This window comes from Cystoisospora suis (genome assembly GCF_002600585.1).
Source record: "Cystoisospora suis strain Wien I chromosome Unknown contig_921, whole genome shotgun sequence".
NCBI lineage: Eukaryota > Apicomplexa > Conoidasida > Eucoccidiorida > Sarcocystidae > Cystoisospora > Cystoisospora suis.
In genome coordinates this window covers 33,654-59,016 of record NW_027153722.1, presented here as the reverse complement: position 1 = coordinate 59,016, position 25,363 = coordinate 33,654, and the positions used below count along the sequence as shown (strand labels likewise).

The 25,363-nt window shown below is 46.0% G+C and overlaps 1 protein-coding gene across 1 annotated transcript; it reads right to left on the bottom strand.

The window, feature by feature from the left end:
• Positions 1–25,204, bottom strand: CSUI_002196 (sec7 domain-containing protein). Its single transcript, XM_068062398.1, has 12 exons — positions 19,060–25,204; positions 18,109–18,279; positions 17,483–17,573; positions 15,978–16,741; positions 13,144–15,159; positions 11,814–12,616; positions 9,282–11,107; positions 7,782–8,266; positions 6,156–6,962; positions 4,514–5,260; positions 3,030–3,476; positions 1–2,656 (listed from the first exon to the last, which is right to left on the bottom strand). The coding sequence occupies exons 1-12, from the start codon at positions 23,950–23,952 to the stop codon at positions 1,040–1,042; spliced, it is 14,667 nt and encodes a 4,888-aa protein (XP_067925626.1). The 5' UTR covers positions 23,953–25,204; the 3' UTR covers positions 1–1,039.
• Positions 25,205–25,363: the final 159 nt, after the last annotated feature.

The window sequence follows — 25,363 nt, the reverse complement described above, 5'->3', positions numbered from 1 at the left end:
TTCTTGCGGTTTGTGTTTCATTTCCTGATGTACCAGCAATACTGGCTACAGGCCGTTGACCGTGTTGCCTCTCGATCTGCTACCGTCTTCGGAGGTCAAGGCTGTTCGTAACCGCCTAGGGCATCATCCCCATGTCAGCTTGAGGAAGTGAAAGCAAAACGCCGGCACGAAACAAACAGAAAGGAAATCCATCGCCTTTACATTCCCGAAACTACCAGCGACTACGTGTTCATGCAGCCCTGACCGACTCAACTCGAGCCGTGTAGATGAAAAAGGGGTAGCATTACGGTTCGACCTGCCGTTGAGACATCCCGAAAAAAGCAAGACCACTGCCAGCACACTCCGAAGGCAGAGTCTCAGGCGAGTATACAGGAGCAACAAAGAATCGCTACGATGCGCATGCACCAGTTTACGCCTCCCTCAAATCACTTGGGTGGCCACGGCGTTACGACGCGCGCCGCTGGACGGCTACCGCGAAACGCTGATACAAGACGGGCATCCGTGTGGAGCCGGCAGCTGGGGAAGAGCCACTCGGAAGGACAAAGCTTCTTCTGGTTATGCTGTAACATAGTTGAAACCTGTGAATCTTGTGTCTCCGACTATTCCTCTTCTGGGCCCTACGACACTGGCGCACAAGCTGAAAAGAGTTCTTTGGGATGCCTTCCCAAGGTTCCACAGACACACACTCCGCAACGCACGCATATAGACTGTCTCTGCTTGTCTCCTTTCAGCGATGAGCAACATGTCCCAACGCTTTGGCAAGCATACTTGCCCATGCGGCGCCCAGCCCTCCTTATGTCACACACCCACACACGGCACTTCATACTTAAGAGAAACAAGAATGCAAGACGTCCTGTCTTAGTTATCTTTTATTATGGCAGACCTCGTCCCTCTCCCGTCTTTTCGTCTTCTAGCGTTGTACTCCATGCGTCCTCCTTGCGTGTGGCGCACTTGGAGCAAGGTCCGGAAACGGTATATTCCCTTAAGAGCGTCTCGCAGAAAACAAACAAGAGGGTTGTCATTTTCAGGGCAGTGATCATCAGTCGTCTTCCTCACCTGAATACATCCCAGCGTCTTCAAGCTGACTCCGGTCTATACCACTGACCTCAGGCTGAGGGCACTCCTCTCTGTACACCTCTTTTCCCAGTGCAGCAGCTGCTACCGCGGCACCAGCTCCGAAAATCGTCTCTCTCCAGCTTCGTCGTGTCTGTACGGGCGGGGAAGGGAAGTGACTGGAACTACTAACATCACTTCTATGCTGCACTGAAGCGGGTGCCCGTCCTTCTTGCCTCTCACTCCTCACTAAGCCCCCTCTTTTGCTTGTTGATTCGTATTGTTGGTCTGTCTGCTCTACAGGGCCGTCTTCGCTGTCCCTTCCGTTCAAAATTACACGGGAGTCACCATTCACGAGGTTCTCTTTCCCTCCTTTTCTCCCAGTGGAGCAGCGACTTTCGTCATGAACGACAGGGAAGGAGTGAACATCAAGAACAGCGGACGCGCCGTCCTTAGCCTCTCTTCCTCCTCTGGACCTTTTCTCTGCTTCTGCGCGCTGCTCGCTACCAAAGACAGAGCCCCGATTCTGCGCTGATTTTCCTCCGTTCTGTCCTCCAGGTGAGTCTGCGTTATTCGTGGTTGGAGCCTCCCGCTTCGTCCTCTCTTCCTCAGTGGAAGGCAGTGGTGGGGGAGGAGGCGGTGGGGGGGGTGGACGAGGATGAGAATTCTCCGTACAATCTGGTCTTTGTAGCTCTCCTTCACGATCTCGTAGCTCATCCCCTTGATTCCGCATTCGTTCGATACCCCCAGGTATCGCAGACCCACCATCATATTCGCAAGTCTGCTGTTGCCCACCTCCGTCCTCTCTTCTCTCGTCTTCTCTGTAAGTCTTTCCGTCAACTACACCATTGGCGTCCCGCGGATCGCCTTCTTCTTCCTCACCTCCCATGTCTGTTGCCACGCCTCTCTCTCCTTTAGACGCCGCCTGAGCCGGGGGAGGAGGCGGGGGCGGGGGAGGAACAAGAGTAGGAAGAATGATAGAGAGTAGATCTTTCATTAAAGATGGGAAGAATGGTGATATGATTTGATGGGCAATCGAGATTAACAACTGTTGACTCTTAGATAGCTGAGATAGTGCGAAATCCATTGAAGCTAATGTCGGCTCACACCGTCTTGAAGAATGAACAACTCCTTTGTTCTCAATCCTTTCTTCTTCTCCTCCTCTTTTCTCTCGTTCATCCTCCCCTTCTCGTTGCCGTTCTCCCTCATGCGGCATTGATCCTTCCCCCCTCGGATGCCCGTGATAGTCTCGTCCCGCTTCTTCTCCCCCTCCTCCTTCTCCTCTACTCCTTGGCGTCTCTTCCGCTGTTGCTTTGGTACCCGTCTTAATCGTATCGTCCCCCGTCATACCGGAGTGAGACTCCCTTCTCTTCGTCTTCTTATTCTTCTTCTTCTTCTCATTCTTGTCTTCAAAATGATGCTCTATGCTTGTGCTGTTATATGAACTCTGAGGTGTCGTCAAGTCAAAATCTGCTGCGGTAGGTGGAGGAAGCTCAACGGTCCCTTCTGTCGATGCTTGGGCTACTGCCGGCGACGTTAGCACGACTAGAAGTGTATTCTTTAAGTTTTCCAGGAAAGCATCACAGAAAACCACCGGGGCCGCCTACAGAGACAAAAGCATACCAACACGAGACCAGATAAGGGGTCTGGAAGACAAATAGATACAAAAGAGGGTAGAATACTTGTTGGTGAAGCACCAGCCATGAAACACACGACATTAGTGACGATATATATAAGGGTAGCTGCTGCGTTCCAAGCTGAAGTTTTCTTGGTTGGTTTGCTTCCTCTCCGATGGCAGGCCCTATCTGGAAACATGTATCTAGGCAATAAGGCAAGTATCGATACCCAAGAAAGCCAACGAAAAGCAAGTATAGACATATATATATCTCAAACTCACACAAATCCTCCTTTGAAAGAGATTCCCAGGATGCTTCTTTCTCAGTTTGCATTCAATCTTTCCATCTTGTCTAACTTACACTAGCTTGTTCAACAAGAAGCTCGAGGAACTGAACAAGGGGTGGGAGTAGCAACGGTAAGCCGCCTCGTAATGCAGCCATATCAGCGGCTTCTTCATCTCCTCCGAACTCAGGAATCAAGAGCTGCTCTCTTGCAATGTACCATAACGCTGTCGACGCTTCATCATCTCGACTATGCAGTTCGTCTTTTTCTCTTGATCTGTAATCTTCATCATGAGTTGCTAAGGGCCCGCCAATTCCAGATTGGGGTTCATCCGCCTTTGTGAATCCCATGAACCCCCGAGGGAAGAAGGAAGTTGACGAAGGCCCCGATAAGGAAGGCGATCGTGAGGGAGAAGGAGAGAGAGAGGATGAATGCTGCATAACTAAAGGTTGTAGAAGAAGATCGAGATGAGAAAGAAACAATCGAGATACAAGACTTGCTGATGCTGCCCGACGCTGCAAGACCTATAGACAAACACAGAGTGATACATACATAAATATCACAAGATAGATGAACAACCAAAGGAATCGATTCGTTTACGAAAACAAGGGAAAGAAAAGAACAGTTGTCATAGTCAACTCCGCCCACGACATCCATGAAAAGATATCAACACCTCACTACACGTCTAGATACTATGTGTATCTCCCCTGTTAACAGAGATATCCAATAAACACACACAGATAAGAGACACCGCAGTGAACCTGTCTGATTCATGAAGAGAGACAACAATACTGCCCCTTAGTCAGATGATGACAACAACACTCAACAACTCTCTTGTTACCCCATCCCCCCCTCACCAGAAGAGGAATGAACTAAGAAGTATTACATATATATATATATACATACAAGAACGAACACGGAAGTACCATACATTCTCCTCATATTTATATATATATATATATGTAAGTGGACTTCACGCCGAGTTACATTACGCTGAGGACTTTTGAAATATGCCGTCACCTACATACACGGGATGACTTGTATATGCGAATACCTAAAATATGTAAGCCCCTGTGTCCACGCACATAGTAGCTGTAACACATCCAGAGATGGTGCATTCGTTTGCATATCCACATCTACATAGCTTATAGTCCTTTTCTTTGTTGGCTTCTGTCTTGTATTTTTGTCGGGTTTCGCTGGGAAGAGTCTCAACCAGGGAGCCTCCTTCACAGAAAGGAAGACACATGCACAATGCATGCACGTCATATACCGACGATTACCTGTGAAGCGGTCTCTTACTTACGTTTCTAGGTTGAGGGGAAGTCTTGATTGGAAGCCAAGGTCAGCCACAAAGACTGCTGTTTGTTGAAGAGTTACTAAGAAACCCGATATATGTATATACGTATCATCATACATACACATGAATACGTCACATGAATGTACAGGTGTGCGCACGTGCATAGGAATATATGGATATGTTTATCTATCTATGCGTATATGCAGACGGAGACATAAGGAAAGCGTATATATGTAGGTACATGTGTATATGTGTTCTTCTTACCTCTTCAGCTCCTAGAGCAGCAATGGCTCCCTCTGCCGTATATCTTCTACTGAGAGGAGCTGCCATCCAGGCAGCAGGGATGCGAAATCTGCGGACTTTACTATTTGAAGGAAAGGTGTAAGGACTTTCTCGGGGATAGGGCTCACTAGGATTCTTAGCACGATGATGAAGAGGTCTCTCATCATCGTAATCATCGTCATTGACAGGAGAGCTTGTAATTCTCTCATCCTCTCTTTCTCTCTCTTCCTCTATTTGGTTCTTCTTTGCGGAGATTCTATTCTCCTCATCACCTTTCTTCAAGACACCATGAGAATCACGGACTTTCCGACCAGACTTGTCCTGGCCATGCAGCTGTTCATCTTCCACGTCGAGGGAATCAAAGGAGCTGTCACCACTATACACAGAAGAAGACGGTGAAGAAAAGAGAACCTTCCGAGAGACGATCCTATCGCGTCCCTCTTCTCCATTTTCTTCTTGAAAGTCATACGGGTATTCGAATCCAAATGTGAGAAGAGGAAAAAGAACGTAATGAAGAACAATTCTCCATACAGCAGGACTGTCTCGAATGATACTTTCCACTCGACTATACAGAGAAGAAGACGACGATGAAGAAGATGACACACTTTTCGTATCTCCCCCACCCAACACGTGAGCTGTAACAGAGCTGGTGCTCCCCCCTCCGTCTCCACCCGATGAAGATGAAGGCGGAAGAGGAGATGACGCTCGTAGAAGTTGATGTTGAAGAGACTGTATAGACAAGCAACGACAAGTCACAACTACACTATTGAAGAAAAGAAAGTGGTCATTTCTAGAAAAACTCACCGCTTGTTACCACTAGCTGTGCTGCATGCAGTCGTGTGACAAAGAGCTAAGGGAACGAAGATACGACCGACGGGCTGTTAAGACACTGCAGGTTGTGAATGAACTAGAAAAACAAAGCGCTGATGACAGACTAACAGCTCAGCTAGTCAAAAGAAAGCGAGACCATCAACCAAGAACGAATTCGAGAGAATGAATGCTATCGGCCGTTGTGGCAGAAAAGAAAGAAGAGGAGGAGGAACAGCCTCGTTCCTTGTCGTAGATCTTGTTTGACTACATACTTCTTCGTTAATCTTTTCATGTATTGCCTATCTATCTTTCTGCACGAGTGCAGAGGAAAGAAGCCTGTAAAGCAGCAGCAAGTTCGCCTGCTTCGCTACCTCGCAACTCTCTCTGCCTGACCTTCATGTAGCTGCCTATACAGGAGATCAGCTTCTATGGAATAGTACGCATCCCACGTCTTGCCTGTTTACCACCAATAGCTACATTCACATCACTCCTAATCTCTTATGCGGACGTACACATATATTTATACGTCACCATGAAAGATCCTCTATCTATCTACATATATGTACCAACGATATTCACCTAAGGCATCCAGATGTCTCAGCGAGCTTAGTTTAACCCGCGACTGTGGAATCGTACGCGCATAGCACACCTACATCAAGCGATGAAGTACCGAGATCCAAACGTACTTGTGTCTCAACAGATAAGATCGCCCGCATGCACAACTACATATGTTAAGGCTTTATGAATGAGATAGACTACACTATCTGTAGTTCCAGTCGTACAGTTGTCCTTATACAAATGTTGTGCGTCTCACCCCTAGAGCCTTAACACGGACAGGCTTCTGCCCAAAGGCGCATGCAATAGCCAGACCCTGAAGCACCTTAACCCACATAATAGCACCTTGCTGTATCGATATCCACGCCACTGATACTTCTCCGTGAGAAGGAGACCTATCTTTGTCATTTCTCTTCTCTGCTCCTTCCTTCTGGTGTGATTTTCTTTCATCTTTTTCTGTATCAATATCTTTCACAAGGGTATGCTGACTCGGTGACGACATTGTTGCTGCTTTCACAACATGATCCCATAGTTCATCGAGTAAAGTTAAAGCTTTCAAGTTAGCTGCATAGATCGTGCTCTGGCCACCTCCGCCGCTATTGCTACTATTACTATGACCTCCTTCTTCTCCTTCGTCTCCCCTTCCACTCAAGTAGGATGAACGATGATGAGCTCCTCCTGCTCCTCCATCCAGCCCTCCAGGAGTATGTGGATTCGTAGCAGCAGCAGCCCCAGGAAGATGCCGCAGGCTTGCTGTACTACTACCTTTCAATAGAAGAAGTTGAGGTGTATGTACACTGAAAGCCAAGAGGGTCTGGACAACCGTCTGAAAGTGAAGAGGTTTGGACAACTCCAGAAGAGCTTGACGATGACTTAACCAAAATCCTAGAAATCGGACACCATTCATAGCAAGCTGTTGCTGCTGTTGTCTTAGTAAAGATGAAGGAAGAGAAGAAGGAGGGAGAAAGGGAGGAAGAGGAGCTGTCCTTTGAAGGATCGCCAAGAGAAGATCGATAGTCAAGGAATCTCTCAATGTTGAGAGATAGAAAGGAGGAACTCGAAGAAGCTGCGGCCAGCCACCAAACAACAACGAAAGCAATCGTGTATCTTGAGGAACATGCGTCAGGTGATGAATCCATACAGTCTGTCATCTATAGAGATAGATATGCATGCCAAACAGAAAGCATCCGTAGTGGAGAAAAGGTAGGTCTCAGTTCTCCCAACAGAGAATAGGTACTGTATCGTAACCTTTGTTGATGACAACTTACATGTATAGACAGAGATCTTTTCAAGTGTATATCGATACATCGTCTGTAGAGTCATATAGCTCCATATACATATATATTATATGAGACACAGAGAACAACGTGTCTCGTATCCTATATTTACCACACAGCCAACAAGCCCCACAACTGAGTGACAGAAAATCACCTTTGAAGACCTATATAGGTATACATAGATGTATATGTATACATGAATGAGACACAGGTATCGTATATTATATATATATATATATACATAGGTTTATGTAGACCCTTGCGTACAGCGTGAGAAATGAATGCCTGATAATAGAAGATATGCGCGAAGTCTTTTTCCTCCTTCATGTGCTCCTCCTGTTGCACGACGGAACACACACACCTCTCCGTTTCTACTGAAGACATATCCTCCTTGTTTTGCATACATACACATCTGTATATATAAAGATACACAGATGTACATATATATATATACAGGGAGAGAGAGATCTCGTAGAAAAGCGGGGTATGTCTCATAAGGCATGGACTCAAATCAGATTCGTCAGGTGAGAAAAGAGGAGATCTCTATCTCCGACTGACAGAAAACTGTTCATATTGAGAACCCCCCGGTTCCTCTCTTCCTCCCTCACCTGAAGAGCCGCCGTAATCCTTTCTGTTTGAAGCATATATACATTAGGGTGAAGATGAACTATCAAGGCAAGAAGCTGTAAGACGGCTGGTTCGATCCAGATCTCCACCGGACTTTGTAAGCACGATCCCCTTCTTCGTCGGTCCTCTTTTTCCTTCTTCTTCTTGTTCTCCTTCTTCCTTATAATGTTGACATAGCCATCCTTTTCATCAACATCGTGATAAGCAAAAGATGAAGAAGTATCTTCCTTACCACCTCTGTCTTTTTTAGTATAGTTACGATCATTAGCTTCTTCTCTTCCATACTCGTGGACTCGATCGTGTTCTTCGCACCTTGGAGACACTCCTGCTGGGTGAGGAGGAGGTGTAGAAGATGTCTTAATTTTATGAAGCAAAAAGTACGACCGAATAGGAAGAAACTCCGCGATCAGACGTAGAGAGATCACCATTAGACGTTCAATGAAGAGGAGCTCATCTCGATCCAAACCTTAAGGAATGAAGTGAAGAAAAACAACACACAGTCCAAAGGATATCCATCACATATGAAGAGAAGCGCAGGGAAAGGAAGAGGGAGAGTGATGCAGTGAAGACAGATTTTGATGTAAGCACGACTTTCTCTCACAAAGAGATACTCACCTATGTTTCATTTAGATACATATATTGCAGCGGAGTAAAGCATATACTAACCATACTTGTTGATACTGTCCATGGCGATAACGCGAGAAAGAAGACGATCGATGATCGTACACCAGCGTAAACAGCATATCCAGTATAGAACTTTCTTTTATATGACGGGGTATACAGATAGACAAGCGGGACAAATGGATCACAGATAGGCATGTGTATTCTCCTCCTGCCTGCCTTGCCTATTAGCCAGTTCGAGATACACAGACATAGCACTGGCGCAACTATGACGAGCTCAGGTTCTTTCCGAAAGCCTGGACGTGGTGCCAGTGTGCCTTCGTTTTTGTGTAGGTGAACTACAGCACCCTTGATGAACTTGTGTCTGGTTGTACACCTTCCTCGATACGTATACACATCTATGGAGACGTGTACATACAGCTGCGCAAAGGCCGACGTAGCAGATGTATACCCTGGCTGGAGACGCACCTCTCTCAGGACAAGACAAAGGCAGATGACGTATTCGACTCGAGTAGCAGCGATATGGTATTCCCGCTTCGGCCCTCACATAGAAAGATATATGTATATATAAACACTGTCTACCTATCTTTATCTATCTATCTATCTATCTTTAATCTATCCTTAATCTATCTATCTATAATCATATATGTGTCTGAGCACAAGAAGCAAGCCTCGTGAGCGCTCCTTCCTCAACTTGGCTTTTATCCATGCATCCTCTTGTAGAGAGAATAGAGAAAACAACCCTATACATAGAGAGACATATACAGGTAGTGGATAGGAGTATGCCACCCCCCGGGGGCAATAGAAGCAAAGAAGAGCGACAGCCTTCTTGAAGATGTATTTCCTTTTCATCTTCTTACATGCAGGAGTTTCAACATTGAGCTTCCTCCCCCACAAGGAGAGCATATGTCCGATCCTCTCCTCCATTTCTCGGTCTGCCAATCCTCTCATCTTCTCCCTTCTTTCCCCTCGACTTCCACGTCTCACGCCCCCTCGGTCTTTATCAGGCAGTCTCTTCCCTGTAGCAGTAGAAGAGGAAGATGCTGTTGTTCTCCCGTCTTTCTCCACAGAGCTACTTCCTCCTCCTACTACTTCTTCTGTAGATTGCGTCTGACGATCTCGGACAAATACACGATGATGATGAAGACGAAGATATCTCTTTCTTTGCTCTTGTTTTTTATAGCGAAGGAGAATACAATCCAGGGGAGGTTCAACCGTCTCTGCGGCAGCGCCGATAACATACCGACGGATCAAAATGTTGAGATGAGTTGCACATAAAAGCCATACACCTCTATTTCGAGGATAAAGCAAACTTCTTTCCTCATTGTGGGTGAACCCTGTTTCATTCTGATACTTCTCTTGTGGGCCATGTGAAGAAGATCTTTTTCTCTCACCGATCACTTTCAAAGGAGAGAAGGTGTCCGTTTCTTCCTCTTCCTCTTCAAAATTGTTCTCATTTGATGCCCTTCCAAGCTCCCTGTATCTATGATCATCAGCACCAATAATCTCTCCTCCTTCATCTCCTTCATTCCTGTTCTTCAAGTGACTCGTGGTAGTCCTTTTACTACTACTATGACGGCTTGCCTTGTTGAAGCATGCGAGCTGATAAAGACGATCTTCTTCAGCTATATGTACACCTTGGTCAGCCATGAGAAAGCCAAGTAGTTCTAAAGCAAAGACACGATCCCCTACTGTTCGAAATCTTCTGATATCTTCACTCATAGCTGAGCTACATAAAGCCCCAGTTGTCCATTCGAGACTATCTTCTCTTCCTATTCTGGAGACGCCCCCTTGACCACCTAGATATTCTTCTGATGAAAAGAACGACGGTCTATTATGTGGTTCTATAGTGGTAGAAGAAGATGCGAAAGATATACCACATCCACATCCTAAAGCGGCTGCATGCATGACATCTCGTAAAGAAGGAATTACAAAAGACGCAGGGGACGTTGTTCCTGCCGCTGTCGTCATGACCCCTCCCTGTACTCCTCTTCCTCCTTGGGGAGAAGTAGTAGCGATCTGTTGCTGAGAAGCAGAGCCAGAAGAAGAAGAAGCATGACGATTCTGTGAAGAGCTTGTGCCAGGAGATGGAGTTGTAGATACATTTCCTCCTCCATCTGTCATCATCATATACTGTCCTGGGTCACCCAAGAAGTTCAGACAAATCGACGTAGGTATAGCAGGAGGAAATGCGGAAAGACGAGGATAGGGATAATAAGGAGTTATGACAACCGTAGAAGATGAAGAAGAAGAAGATGAAGTAGACGTGTTGTGAGCAAACACCGGGGACGTTGTAGTGGTCGTAGCAGTTGTACTGGAAGAAGTCACAGACGCTGGTGTAGAAGGAACTGAAGAAGAGACGGAAGATGAAGTTGGATGAGATGTACCTGTCCTCCCACCTATAGCTTCTCCTCCGTCAGCGAGACTTCCTTGATGAGTTGCTTTCTGATTAACAGATGAAAGAGAAGATGCACTGCTACTACTACTACTGCTGCCGCTCGCGCCGTGACCCCCGGGGCTCCCTACAGGTGGCACACTATTCGACGGAGAAGGAGTAGGAGAACTCAGTGGAGAAGGTGGGGCAGTTGTTGGAGTGGCAGTAGGTAATGAACTGAAAGGAACCGTATGGAGAATGAGAATGACGGAGAGAGCTAAAGCAGACTCACAATGAAGAGATCTTAGCATCCTGAAGAGACCAAGAAACATCACAGAATGAAACACATTTAATCCGCCCTCTTTCATCAGAGTGTGTCTTTCCCATCTGCAATCAAGAAGGTCTCTTCACAGACAAAAACAGCTCCTTCACTGTCTGAAAAAGACTCGTCAAAATAAGGCTGGAGAAGTGCGATATACACACAGGGTGCCTACACACTAGACTCACCCACGCCCAGAGAAGTCTCGAGACGTTCCCGCAGCTGCAATTCAACACTCTCCTACGACCCACTAGGAACGACGATGAGATAATGACCCTCTCTAGGTAAGAACACGTTTTATCGCGCCTCTGTATATCACACCGTTACTTCTTTCAAAAGAAACAAGAAACCTAACGTCTTCAGTTTCTTCTCTCTCATCAGCCTTCTTCCTCCTCCGTTCTCCCCTTCCTCTGTCACCCCAGTCAGTTCACACGAACTCCTGACACCACGCCCTCGATCGGCTTCCATCTTGTCGAACTGAGCTCTCTCACTACCTCCTTAGATACATACCCACTCCGTCGATCTATAGATAGACGTACCACTCAGTGCAGTCAGACTCGACCGGATGCAAAGACACAGGGAGGTAGATATACATAAATACATACATATACCTCCTCGCATGCCCGAATGTACACTCCCGTTCCTAGTTGCATGCTATAAAGATAGGTCCGATCCATCAAACCCCTTCTCATGACGTACTGGAAGAAAACTTCATCTATCTTGAGAAGTTTCTCTAGTACAGCTTTAAACCGGAAGAAGGGAGGAATAGCTGCCAACTGCTCGAGTCGTTGCTGCAACAGAAACTCTTCATCTTCATCTACTTCTTCATCCTCTCCCCCCCTAGTTGACTGATGAGGATGATGATGGTGGTGGGACTGTCCGCTTTCGACTTCCCTAGGTACTTCTCCTCCTCTTTCTCCTTCTCCTCTTCCACGACCTGAAGTATGTTGTTTCTCCATCATGGAAGAAGAACCTGAACGACGAATCTCAACAAGATCCTCTTCTCGCATATTCGAAGACCTATCATCTCTTAGATATTTCTTCCGTTGATCTTGGAGACCTATCTCTTCTTCTCCTCTCTCTTCTCCGCCTATCGCGGTAGTTATGTCTTTTCCTCCCTTGGGGGCTTGTTGGGAAGAACTACGTGGTGGTTTATTCTTACGAGGCGCAGTAATCATAGACTCAGATGAAGAAGAAGATTTCATCTTTCTTCTTCTCCTTCCTTCTCCTGAACGAGAAACATCTGCTGATAAAGACTTCGTAGCTCCAGGGTGCTTCTTTGGAGAAGGGATGTGGAAGTGTCCTTGTGAAGATGGAGGAGAATCTTCATAGAGGCTACTGTTGCTGTATCCTTCTGATGAAAAGAGGAGATCAGGAGTATATACTAAAGAGGAAAAAGAAGAAGAAAGTGTAGTCGGAAGAAACGAGAAAGGGGTGCCACATCGAAGAAGATACAAATTGTCCAAAAGACAGGCGGGGAAAGACGCCACATCCGAACCATCCTGAAAGAAAGCGAGATCAACCACACCTATAGATACCAACATTGAGTACCTATGTATCAATAGGTATGTATGTCTATGTATGTACGTATGTGTGTTTATATATGTATATCTCACTATGGAGGTACATATCTACAAGTACGGGTCTCTTCGAGATATTACGGTGTGGTTACCTCTCTACTGTACATACACGCATACAAGCCAATTCACATACACGTCTCTATATACAATGTATAAATAAGCAGGACAGACAACTCAAATAGAAGATGATCCATACACGAGGATGCCACATAAATGGAAGTAACGCTAAGTGACTATGCTGCTGACAGGTCAATCCTTCTATACCCCATCTCCTATACATAAGGAAAGGAAAAGAGTATCTCCTCTATCCCGCCATTCAATATTACATGAATCTCCATGTATACATGTATGCTCCACATATACATCTATATAGATATGTATAGAGAGAGTATGTCCACTGAGGCAACGCCATCTCTGTGGCATCATGACGGAGACTCGTGTTGACTTACGTGATCATCTGCATGTAAGAAGCTGGCAATAAGATGTTCCTGTTGTTGTAGCGTCACTGATGGGAAGTTCCCTTGAGTTTCTCCTTCTCCCCCCGCATCACTTTCGTCATCGGAATCTCCAAAAGCGAAGAGAAGATTCGTTAGATCCCCTAGCCAACCTCTTTTGCCACTTGACGATGAAGCCGAGGTGGCAGTGGTGGAGCTTCCTTTCTTCTTACTATGGCCTCCTGATGATCCCCCCCCTGTTTTACCCCCATTTTTGCCTAAGGCGGGGGGAGGGATGAAAGCAGGAGGTATAAGAGTACATAATCGAGGCAGAGGTCTTCCTTGTGGATCTGTGAAGTCATTTAATGTGGATAGAGATGGAGGTAGAAGACCTACAGCAAAAAGCTTAAGAAACACTTCTATAACAGCTGCCCAGCCTTCTTCACGTAACCAATGGCATCCTCCTAAACCAGGAATCGAAGAAGATGACAAGAAGAGAGAATTCTTCTTCTTATTCACCTGCTGTTTCTTTCGTGTTGGATCAAGTGATAAATACCATGGAGAACGGAAGGTATAAGAATCGTCATCAGCAGGAGAAAAGATACGAGGCAGAACAAGAGGGGGCGGGAAAAGCATCGAAGACGATGGAGAAGAACATGGAGAAGAAAGTAAAGACGATGATGATGAAAAGGAAGAAGATGGGGGAGGATACGGATTCTTCGACATCAATTGAAAGCTATTCCTACGACTGGTCTCCGATACTCCATGACTAATATGAGTTCCGTCATCGCCTAACACCATACTCTTCCCTTCCTTTTCATCTTCGTCATCTCTCCTTTGTTCCTCTTCAACCTCGGCTTTCTTCATGTGACCTTCATATCTCTTCTTCTTCTTCCTATCCTCTTCATCAAGAAACTCTTCTTGGAGTGGTTGCTCATCTTGTCCAAACTCTTCTTGCTCCTCTTCTTCACTCTTCGGTTTCAAGATGGTGAGAAGAACAGGAAGAACACACTGGGCTTGCGCGTTCATCGTCGAGTTGACATAAGCAGCTAGCTCGACAATTATTACATTAAGAGCTTGGGTAAGTTGTAGGGCAATCGCTATACGAGCAAAGAGATACATCCCTGTTAAAGCTGCTTCCATCACATCTGTATCACTAGCAGTTTCGAACAGACTTCTTAGGACATCAAAGACACCTCCTTCCCACAGAACAAAGAAGAACAGTCGATCTAATTCCTCTGAAGAATACAGATAAGAGCTAGGTGTCTCTACAGGTATAAAAACACTCCCATCTGATCCTTTCCTCTTACATTTCAACACACTTCTCTTCGAATGGTCATCCATCCAAAGGCCATCAGATACACCCCTCACAGAAGAAGAATAAAGATGTCTCTTCTTATCCGCACTTTTATAGAAAGAAGATGAAGAAGAACAAGACAAATGAGAGCACCCGTCAAAGGACTGAGGCATCTGCTTCTTCATCGTCATCGCCTTTCGGCATCCTCCTTTGCTCCTGTGACTTAGCTCCGCAGAAGTGGCGATCGCAGCGGTCGTAGGGCCATAATAAGCAAAGTTATGATAAGAAGATGAAAAGATACTCCGCCCTCCTGATGAAGACGAAGAAGATGAAGCTGGTAGACGTAGAGAAGTTGGCTGTTGCTGTTGCTTACGATCATTTCCACCACTGATGGCTCCTTTACTCCCTCCTGTTGTCGTGGATGAGAGACCAGGGGGTGGGGAAGGAGGAGTCGGCGACACCGTCATGGGATTCGATGTTGGCGAAGAAGTTTCTAAACGAATTTCATCGTCACGAATTGATAAGTACACTTCGGTTAGGAAGAAAGGAGGAAGACTCTTTCCTTGGTTGATATCCCGGGTGTTTCGTAGAAACTGTTCTATATTCATCTTCACTTTGACCTGAGGATTGTGGAGATCTGTATTCAAAATGATGATAGAATATGCTAAGACAAAGACCGTGTCACGATTGAAGAACTCCACATATCCGGAGGGAGAGGGAGACGCCGTCCCTTGCTACACGCATGCAGAAAGAAGACAAAGACAAGAATGAATATACTCCAGGAAGGAAACAAAAAAGCAAGATGACTCGATGATGAGAAACAAGAAAGAAAGAAAGAAAGTTTTCCCAATTTGTCTCTCCAAGAGCAGGTGGTCACGTAACCGCAAGGAATAATGAGCCCACCCTTTAGCTGATGGATTTGAAAAGAAAGAAACCTCAGTTTCCTTTCCCAGTCGCAGACAGATGTGCCTTCAGAGATATACAGACTTCATGGATCAGATGCGGAGAGATTCATACACACACAGAAATCCATACATGAGCGGAAACTGAAGAAAGAGTCTCCCTGAGAAACACAATGAGGAAGAAGAGGGTCTGAATTCTTAGAAGAAACACGGGTGCATAGCTGGCTGTGACTGAAGAACTCATCGGTACAGAAGAAAAGGAAGAAAAAGTAGTAGAAAATCCTTCGTGCATCTATTTAAAGACATAAAGGAGGATACTCTATACATATGTCTACACATGTAGTCACTGGGGTGAACGTATACACGTCACACACATCCATGGTTAGCTAGCAGCGGCATATGTATGAATTCCCGTGCCCTGCGTGGGGGGGTGCACCCTCCAGACAAAACACCTAGAGAGAGTGAGAGAATGATGATGTGAAATCTCTTGAAAACATCTCGAAACAAAAAGAAAGAAAGAGAGAAAGAAAGAAGAGGAAACGTTGGAAAGAGAATTCAGCTACAGAGAAACAAAACCAAGGAGACACAACACTGATACGACGGGAGACTGACACTGAAAGAAACAAAAGATTTGCGTCTCGGCATTTTACCTGTTCTGTTGAAGAAAAGCCTGATAGGCGTTTAGTTAAGGCATCTCTCACTGGATTTTCTTCTTCTTCATCATCATAATCAGCCGCATGATCTTCTTGGTCTTTCCTGAGAATACACTTCACAACTTCCTCAGTATCCAGCAACAATAGCTCCATTCCTCCTTCATCCCCCCTGTCACCTTCCTGGTGACTCCTTTTCTCCTGTTTTCCTTCATCGGATTCTCTTCTCTTGTTCTTTTCGTCTTTCCTCCGTGTCTTTCTCATTTGCTGTCGAAGAAACTCCAGCAAAGAACCGCCATCTCCCTCTTCTTCTCCTGTAGCACGAGAAAGACTCGATCTAGTCGCTTTGCCTGCTTCGCGGCATGCATGTCGACTCTGCTGAAGTCTTCTTGTTCTCCCCCCTCTTCCTCCTCGTGCTATCCCCCCACCCCCCCCGGAAATCTCCTCATCTTTCTGTCTCCAATAAGCACCCTCGCTAACGACCCACCGTGGAATCGAGAAACGTAGATCCTCTTCTTCTTTACTTTTTCCTTGCTTCTTTGAAGACTTCCCACCACCTGTCCCCCCTCCTTGGGTTGACGATGCTGATGAGGAGTCATGTAAAGACGGCGGGACAGCTACAGATCGTTCTTTCTGACGACGTTGCTGCTGAAGTCGCGCCTCCTCAAGTTGTTTAGAAAGTTGCGGGGTAGACACAAAAGGTTGCTGTTGGTAATACTCCCCAGCAAAAGCCTCCATGACCCGTTCGATCTGCTGTGCTTCACCTGAAAGACAGGGGGATGAAAGTTAAAAGCACACATGGAAGTTTCATACCTATCTGTCGTCATCCCTATGATCAGAAATCTCCTCTACATCAACGGCAAGAAAGAAGACTCCCTGTCCATACACACATCATACACCCTTAGATACACCTAACACACACGACCCACACCACTAGCAGGAACAGTACAAGAAGATCTATCCGCCTATCTTGAATCCATCTGTCTATCTGTCTTGAACCTGTCTATCTATCTACCTATCTATCTATCTTCCTATATGTAGACACAGTGTCACAAGCTCGGCAGTCTTCCTCGTAAGCCTCGACTTCTACCCCCTCCCTGCCTACATCCCTCGATGCCCTGAACAGGGTGAATCTAACGGAACGAAGAAAGCAACGGCTTGCAAAAGAAAAACGTCTTCTCCACCAAAATACTATCTTCGCTCAACAGATCACACAAACGACCGATAGTGCGACTCAACTATCTACACGGTCTAGATGTTTATACTACAGCAGTCCCTGGAGGGTTGACTATACCCATAGCGTATGTAAGGCGACCGAATCCCTTGGCGTGCATACACTCGAGTGAAGCAAACCGGAGAGAAGAGTGAAGAAAGGTAAGGAGGACAATTAGAGGGGGGCGGGCACAACGAGGGGAATGAGCCAGCCAGACATAGAGGAATAAACATAGGAGAATGAAAAAGAGGAGAGACAGCGCGGAGAGCGGTAGTAGTCGAGATCGCCTTACCGGGCAATCGGAATGAGGCGAGAAGCATTCGAAGAGCTTCTACAAGAGACACATTCGTGAAGGAGAACATCCCCACAAAATGTAGCAGAACCTACCCAAAAAGACAACCAGAGAGAAAGACAGAGAGGGAGGTGGATGATGAAGAGGAGTTCCACGGCATTGAAAGAAAAGAAAGAGGCTGCAGGAAAACGTCAGTCCTCTCCCAACATGAAGATAAGCAATAATAGTACTTGTAGGAGGAGTGATTACCCTTAACAGTACGTCTTAATAGCCCGCCTCGACTCTCTCTCGACACTCTATACATATGCATAAAATCTACATACACACACACATGCACGTATATACATCCACAACTGTAAGATACAACTGCAGAAGTGCAGATACAAAACAAACTTGTCTACTGTGACCCTTCACCGTAGACATAATAGAGAGAGAGCGAGAGAGAGAAGAAGAAAGAAAGGAAAGAGAAACCATTAATATGATTCGAGAAACTTGAGAAGAAATTACGGAGACTTCATCTCTAGTCTTCCGTTCCCATAGTTGTCTTCGTACTAGAGATCTAAGAAGAGAGATAGAGACATCTATACAAATATATATATTTATATATATTCTCTATATACACATACCTGTTTATTCCATTCCTTGTTCTGCGCGAGGTATTCTCCGACTTTGACGAGATCTAGGCCACGTGTCTCCCGTAAAAAGGCAGCGACAGAGCGAGGCGTCGCTGTAGGTGTAGGAAGAAGTCTAAGTTCTTGAAGACGTGGAATGAAGGTCTTCGGATTCTCATTAAATGCCTGAACAAGGAAAGTTGTTAGGAAGATGTCCACAACAATGCATGCATGCACACACACCTATGCATGCAACTCGAAAGACAACGTCACAGCAGAAGGGAGTCATAACGTTCATTCCCAAACAACTTGCGAGAATGATGACCGCAGTATCAGCTTAGATTGATACAAAACGAACCGAGACAACGATGTCTAAAGAATACCTTCGATCAAGACAGGGAATGTGTATACAGGCATACATCCACAAAGAACAACCTCTTAAAGCTACTTCATTCGCTCCCTTACTCCGACAGACGAAAAGCAAAGCTCTAAGCTGTATCATGGTACACACATAGAGACCTCCATGTATCTCGAGTATGGCTAGTGTCTGAGAAACCAAATGAGATCTATACTGTTGTTGTTGTTGTGTATCGCGACCACACAAGCAAAACATCTTTCTCTCCAAGCATGATACAACGACTTGAATACGGCGCCGGTGATACAGACACATATACATACCCATGTGTCCTGGCGTATATCCGTATATAAGCATATGTCTGTACAGAAACCAATGAGAGGAAAAGAGGCATACTGACGGACAGGACTCTCAAACTCAAGAAGATGTGTACTACTTTCCTCACTTCACATACAAGTAGAAGTACTAGTCCATGTTCCTCCCTCGCTGGCCTTTTTTTGTAGAACCCCCAGCATGCATGAATGAAGTGGATGGGAGAGAGAACAATGAAGAGACTCCTCATGTAAACGACGAAGACTGAATAGAGCCGAGCAATTTGAAACATCACCTACCATAAGCCCTAAGGCAAGCCTTCTCTTGCGTTCTCGTCTTTCACTGAGTCGACTTAACTGTTGAACCATTCCGAAGGCTTTAACCGCCGAATACTTCCCACTTTGAATCATAGCATCGCATATAGCACAAGCAGCAGCGCTCCGTTCATTTTGTTCGGATTCTGGGTCCTCGCTCCTCTCTTCTTCTTCTTCATGTCTTTCTTTTGAAAGAATGAACTGCATCTCCGTTCCTTGGTCTTCCTCCCCTTTTTCTTGTTCCTCTCTCCCTTCCCTATTCATCATCATCGTCATCTTTGCGTCTCTTGGATCGACACCTGTCTTGTTTACTCTGCCTTGGCTTGGGGCTACAACCACATCACGATTGTTGTTCTGATCTGACAAGGGATGATCCGAAGCGACATTAGACTCATTAGTAGGGAGACATACACAGCTGTCTCCCTCCGTATTAAGAGACGGTGAGTTCCTCATCTTCCTATGTAAGACGTTACGTGAAGAGAGTTGTTTCTTTCTTGATGAGATTCTCTTCGCGGCCATTCTTTCAACACGAGTCGCCGATGTTGAGAGAACATTGAGAAGGCCTCTTAAGGCTAGGCGACTTAAGCCTGACAACTCTTTTCTTCTTTCTACCAATCCAGCAGCACCGCCACCACCACCTGCACCTACTCCTTTTCTCCCTCCTCCTATACTACTACCACTACTACTATGACTGGTGCTACTCATATTGGGGTTACCTCGACCTCCTTTCATACTAGGGTCCCCTGTCATCATCGCTGCATAGGATGATGAACTTCCGCCTGTTGATTTACCTGAGCCGAGAAAGAGAAGACCTCCGCTCCTTCCTAAAGGAGACGACATGCCCGCAAAATTCAAGAAAGAAGGTGCCGACAGATCAAGATTAAGAAGAGATGGAGAACACAGGGCAGATCCAGTAGAAGATGACTTCACATCGGCATCAGAAGATGAAGAATAGGAATAGAACATAGAGAAAGGAACACGTGATATTTGTCTAAAAACATCAAAAGGACTGTAGAGGCAAGACTTCCCATCTTCATATAATGTCACATATGCCGGGTGTCTATACACCCCATGATACGGAGGTAAATACATATGAATAGCATCTTGAAGAGATGAGAAACACCCTCCAATTCCTGGTCCCGCTTTCTTTGTGGAACGACCTCCGGAAGAGGACTGGCCTGAGGAGGATGAGGCGGCCATTTGTATTTGCTGTAGAGTCGGGAGAAGAGGAAGAGGAGGTGATAGAACAACGAAAGAGAGAATGGCAAGAATCTCAGAGCATGCATCTGTATCGGAGTGAATATTACAATCGAAGGAGATGAAGAGATGGAGAAGAAAGTTTGGATTCGAGCAGCATAACTCAACAAGAGATTCTAAAGTTAGATATCGATACTCATATGGGAAGACTTTATCCTCTAACTGCTGTAGAAAGGTATGATACTGTGACGTTAAGAGAGCCGTAGTAGCCGACGTCGAAGAAGATGTCGAACCGCCTGGAGCTCCTCCTCCTCCGCCGCCGAAGAGAAGAGAAAGAGTGGGAGAAGGTTGAAAGAAGATGACATGTAAAGGTGAATTCAGAACACGAAAGAAAACACTCTTCATCAACTCAATCTGAATCATCGAGGTCTTCGGAGGGGGACAGTACGTGTGTAGATACAGTACAGATCTTAAGAGAACAGATAGCATAAGCATGCTTGCATCTTTATTATACCTATTGCTTGACGGATGGCCACTACTACTATTGGTACCTCCACCTGATGTATGAGGGCTATTTGAAGAGAGAGTGGATAAAGAGGAAGAAGACGTCATATAAGCACTTCTTATCAGACTCCATGAGATTTCTTCCGTCATAATATGTCGCAAGGGAGGATATTTCAAGAAGAGGGCTGGACCAGAAGACTCCAAGACAACGTTCAAGAGAGAAACGCCGAGAGATCGCATCTCTTGATTGAACTCTTCTTCATCCTTACTCCAGGGATTCTGACTTGACCCTGTATTATAATAATGATAGAAGAAAGAATAGGAAGATAACCCCGCGCAAGATTCTTCATACATCCCAAACAAGTCTTTCTCCAAGGTTCTTATATGATAGAGATCATCTCCCATCACTTGAGTAGAGAAAAGAGACGAAGAACATCTCTTCTTCTCCTCTTCAAGATGATTTATCGAACGTGATGATCCATACACACCCTCATTCTCTCCTTCCTCTTCTTCTGCTATGCCACCTGAGGACGACAAAGAAGAAAGAGATGGAGAAGAATCAACCGCTTCTGTCTGTGGAACACGACCCGATGATGACATAGTCGGCTTGGAAGAAGAAAAAGGTTTCTCACGGGATGAGAGTGAAGAAGATGATGAAACCGCCTTAGTATTTCCCCCCCTTGATTTGCCTCCACTAGGTTTGACCGACAAAGGTTTCTCTGGATCCCCTCCTCCTTCTCCTCCTGTATCATGACTTGGATGACTCGTTGACTTTCCTTCTGGAGCTGAAGAAGCATGACTATGGGGGAGAGTAGCAGGAGTCCTAGCCTTCGTTGTATTAGATGATGACGATGAGGTAGTCGTTGTCGGCTTCTCAGCAGAAGAGTGAACAGAAGCTGCTAGAGTATCTCCTCCTGATCCCCCTTCAGCATCGGGACGAAGAGATGGCGGCGCACTTGAAGATGTCGAAGAGAAGGGAAGGCCATGATTGATTAAGAAAGCAATGAAACGAAGAGCCATATAAAGAGAACCAAGACCATGTGGCCTGTGACGGGATTTCGAGAAGTACCCTTCTTCATTTCTTCGTCGGACTTCTTCTTCCTCTTCCTCTTCTTCCTGAAGTTTTCTTTCTCCCTTTCTTCTGACGTTGAGACGGTGAAGATGTCCCTCAGGAACGGGCTCCTCACGACGAGTACTCTCTACCTCTTCATCTCCTCTATGATCATCCTGATGACTTTCTTCTCCTCCTCCTCCTGTCTCCTTACAAGATCGCCGCCTTTCTTCTTTATCTTCATTCTTTCTGAGAGTTCCAGGTTCCTTCAGGTCCTCTCCATCCCTTACAGGAGAGCAAAGCCTTGACAAAGGCGAAAGAAGCGCTTTACGTGGTTTATCTGTTAGAGCGAGAGATCGGGGAGGGGCAAAGAGATGAAGAAGAAGCTGCACAAGTAGGTTTTCAGTGTAACTACGGAGAACAACAGAAATGCGACCTTGTCGTACTGTGAGATAGCAGACCTTGAAGATCTCCCAGATGCCCTCATCGGTTATGAAGAAACCTGATGACGACTTCAGTGTCTCAGAGAGCAAACTTAAAGCCTTATGTAGAAGAACTTCTTCTTCCTCAAGAATCAAAGGTGTATTAGCTGAAGTATTATGACTACTCCCTCCCCCTAAGTAGGCGCTATAAAGTCCAACTCCACCACTACCAAAGACACTGAAAGGAGATGATGATGATGATGATGATGAAGAGACATGGCCTGTACCAGGAAGAGAAGGAGTTGAAGGCCCTGAGAGTTGCTGAAGTTGTTGATGGGCACATGTTAGTACAGCTTCTAAGACTTGATTGGTTAGAGATGAGCTGTACATACACCTCAATGGAGACAATAAGTCATACCCCACAAACTTATTCAAAGATGCTAAGGCGACCGCTATAACAGGTCGTACATTGATGAGACTTGCCCATGAAACACCAGGCGTATGACTCCCTGCACTGGAAGTCGGGTGTGGATAAGCTGACTGAGTTTGCAATTCAATGCTCTGAAGGATAGGTAGAAAATCTGCTGCTACAAAGAGAAAAGGAGCTAAATGTTCTTCTTGAAGAGACAGGAGTCGAGACATCTTCTTCTTTTTCCTATAAGATGAAGTTCCTGTCCTATGCTGATGATAAGACGGATAGTCAAGATCATTGATAGACGACAAAGAAGAAGATAGACTTCCTCGTCGGCTCCTCGTTGGACCAACCCAGTCTATCTGGTGGTGGCTACCTTCTTCTGCCCCCCCGGTAGCAGGGTCGTCGGAGGAGCTACGCCGGGTCTCCTCTTCATCTTTCTCTTCTTCGTCGTCGTCTTCATCTTCGCCCTGATGAAGGAAGATGAGTTGTTGATGGAGTAAAGAAGAAAGACTCTCCACAGAAGCTACGAAACCTGAGAGAGGCGGAGGGAGACATGAAGCTTCTCCAAAGGCCAGAATGCTAGTATGACAAGAAGAGCCTTGGAGAGGGGGAGGAAGGCCGGTAGAGACTAAAGCCTCAGAAGCTAATCTTGTCACGGTTAGCAGAGTATGCAACTCACTGTATATACACCTCAAGGGATGTTCTGCTATATAAGATGGGGAGAAACGACAACCCAAAGGAAGAAGAGAAGCACGGGAACACTTCCGATGAGAGATATCGTGACCCCCTCCGCGCCATGAAGAAGACATCATCATTTCTGATTTGCTGAAGGAGGGACAACAATGACAAAGAGAAGAAGTAGAGGCACCTCGCCCAAGATGCGGACTGACTAAGGTCGTGATGGCGTCCCCGACTGGCAATCCTTCGATTTCTTGTTCTCTCCCTCCTTCGTCTTCATGAAAGGAGGGAGAAGAAGCAGGAGTCGTGCAAGAAGTGATAACAGGGCGACAACGACCAGGGGAAGTACAGTATCCTGGTGATGCTCTAGGGTTCTCTGACTTTGAGAGATGAGGTGCAGAGGAAGGAGGGTCTATAGACGAAGAGATACGATCATGGTCAGATAGAATTACAGGACAACCATGAGAGAAAGGACAATTCTCAGGAGGGAGAGAAGAAGAGGAAAAAAGATCTTCCGACGATCGTACAACTCGAGTTGAAGCAGGTGATGAAGCTGCCATAGACAGATCTCCCCCCTCTCCTGAGGAGAGGAGCTGTGCAGGTGGGCTCATTGAACAAGAGAACCCGAATGGGTTGAGAAGACGCGCAATAGAGGGCACATTCAAACAAAGGAAGAAGGGAAAACCAAGGGAAAAACGCGAGCAAAACAAACAGATTAGCTGAAAGAGAGAGCGGCCCCTAGTGACGCCTAAGCGTCTACGTGACAGGGAGAAAGAAAACGCCGGGGAGACAAGAAACTAAAGAAGGATGAGGAGAGTTGAAGACGGAGACAGCATCCCAGTAACAGACTTCGCCTGGGTAAAAATTGTGAAAACTCGTGGAATAACGGTTGCGAGAAGAGAGAACAGAAAAATCCACTTCTGTCGAGAAGAAATTTTTGGCTGGGAGAGGCGGGGGAAGGGAAGAAGACAATTCATCTCCAGCTAGACAACAGGAAACTGGGAATGTGTACATCAGGAGAAGAGAAACAGGAGAAGCAACAAGAAAGGCGATAAAAACACTTGTCCTCCTTTCCGTTCGAACAAGAAATCTTCTGCTAGGGATCTTTTTACTTCTTGGTGGCCTTAGAAGAGAGCATAGTTTGCGTTATGCTCTTGCTCCCCCCAAACGTCGTCGTCAAGGTAAGGGCAATAGAGGTAGTACGGCAAGGAGACGAGAGACACAAGTTCATGTTGAAGAAGAGAAGAAGGGAGCAGAGAAAAGAGGACTTATGGAGAGATTCGAAAAGAAGCGACGAAAGAAGCCGTGAGAGTGATGACGGTGAAAAGGCTTGTCTCCATTGAGACTCTGAAGAGCCTTTCTTGGAGAGTGAGTTTAATCTCAAATTAAGACTTCTCGTGGGAACAAGAGCGAAAACAGGGAAGACTTCCTCTTCACTCTCTTCAGGAGTCTTTTTGTCGCTTACTGATGCTGCTGTTGTCTGTCCGTCTGGCTGGTCTCTTGGGGGGTTCGGCGGGTGTGGCTGACGATCACCAGCCTCGTTATATCTGTCCCTCGCCCTGCTGCTCCTCGTCTTGCACTTCCTACTTACAAGAGCTACCAGGGCGCTAACTGCTTACAAGTTTTCTTGCTACGAATCTACCATCTCGCCTGTGAAGCAAAACTTCTCGTGCACTTGCTGTCTCTCTACGGTCGGAGTGGTATAGAGAGTAGTTGGAGAGGTAGAAAACATCGGATGACAACCCACGTTCTCGTTACTTTGAAGCTAACTTCGGATTTCGTGAGGAAAACAAGACAAGGAACTAAAGGCCGGGAGCAATGGTGAATAGAAGTCGACTATGAAGCCATCGCGAGGGAAAAGACTGCAATAGTTACACTGATGGTAGTGGCTGTGTGGCGATAATCCTATGTGAGGGTGCCCTCGTAAGAGTAGGAAGAGGTTGGCGAAGACTCAATCACGAGCCGTAGCCAAAGTGATTCTTCATCCTGTCTCTCAGCGATCTAGGTTTCTTCCCTTCGTGA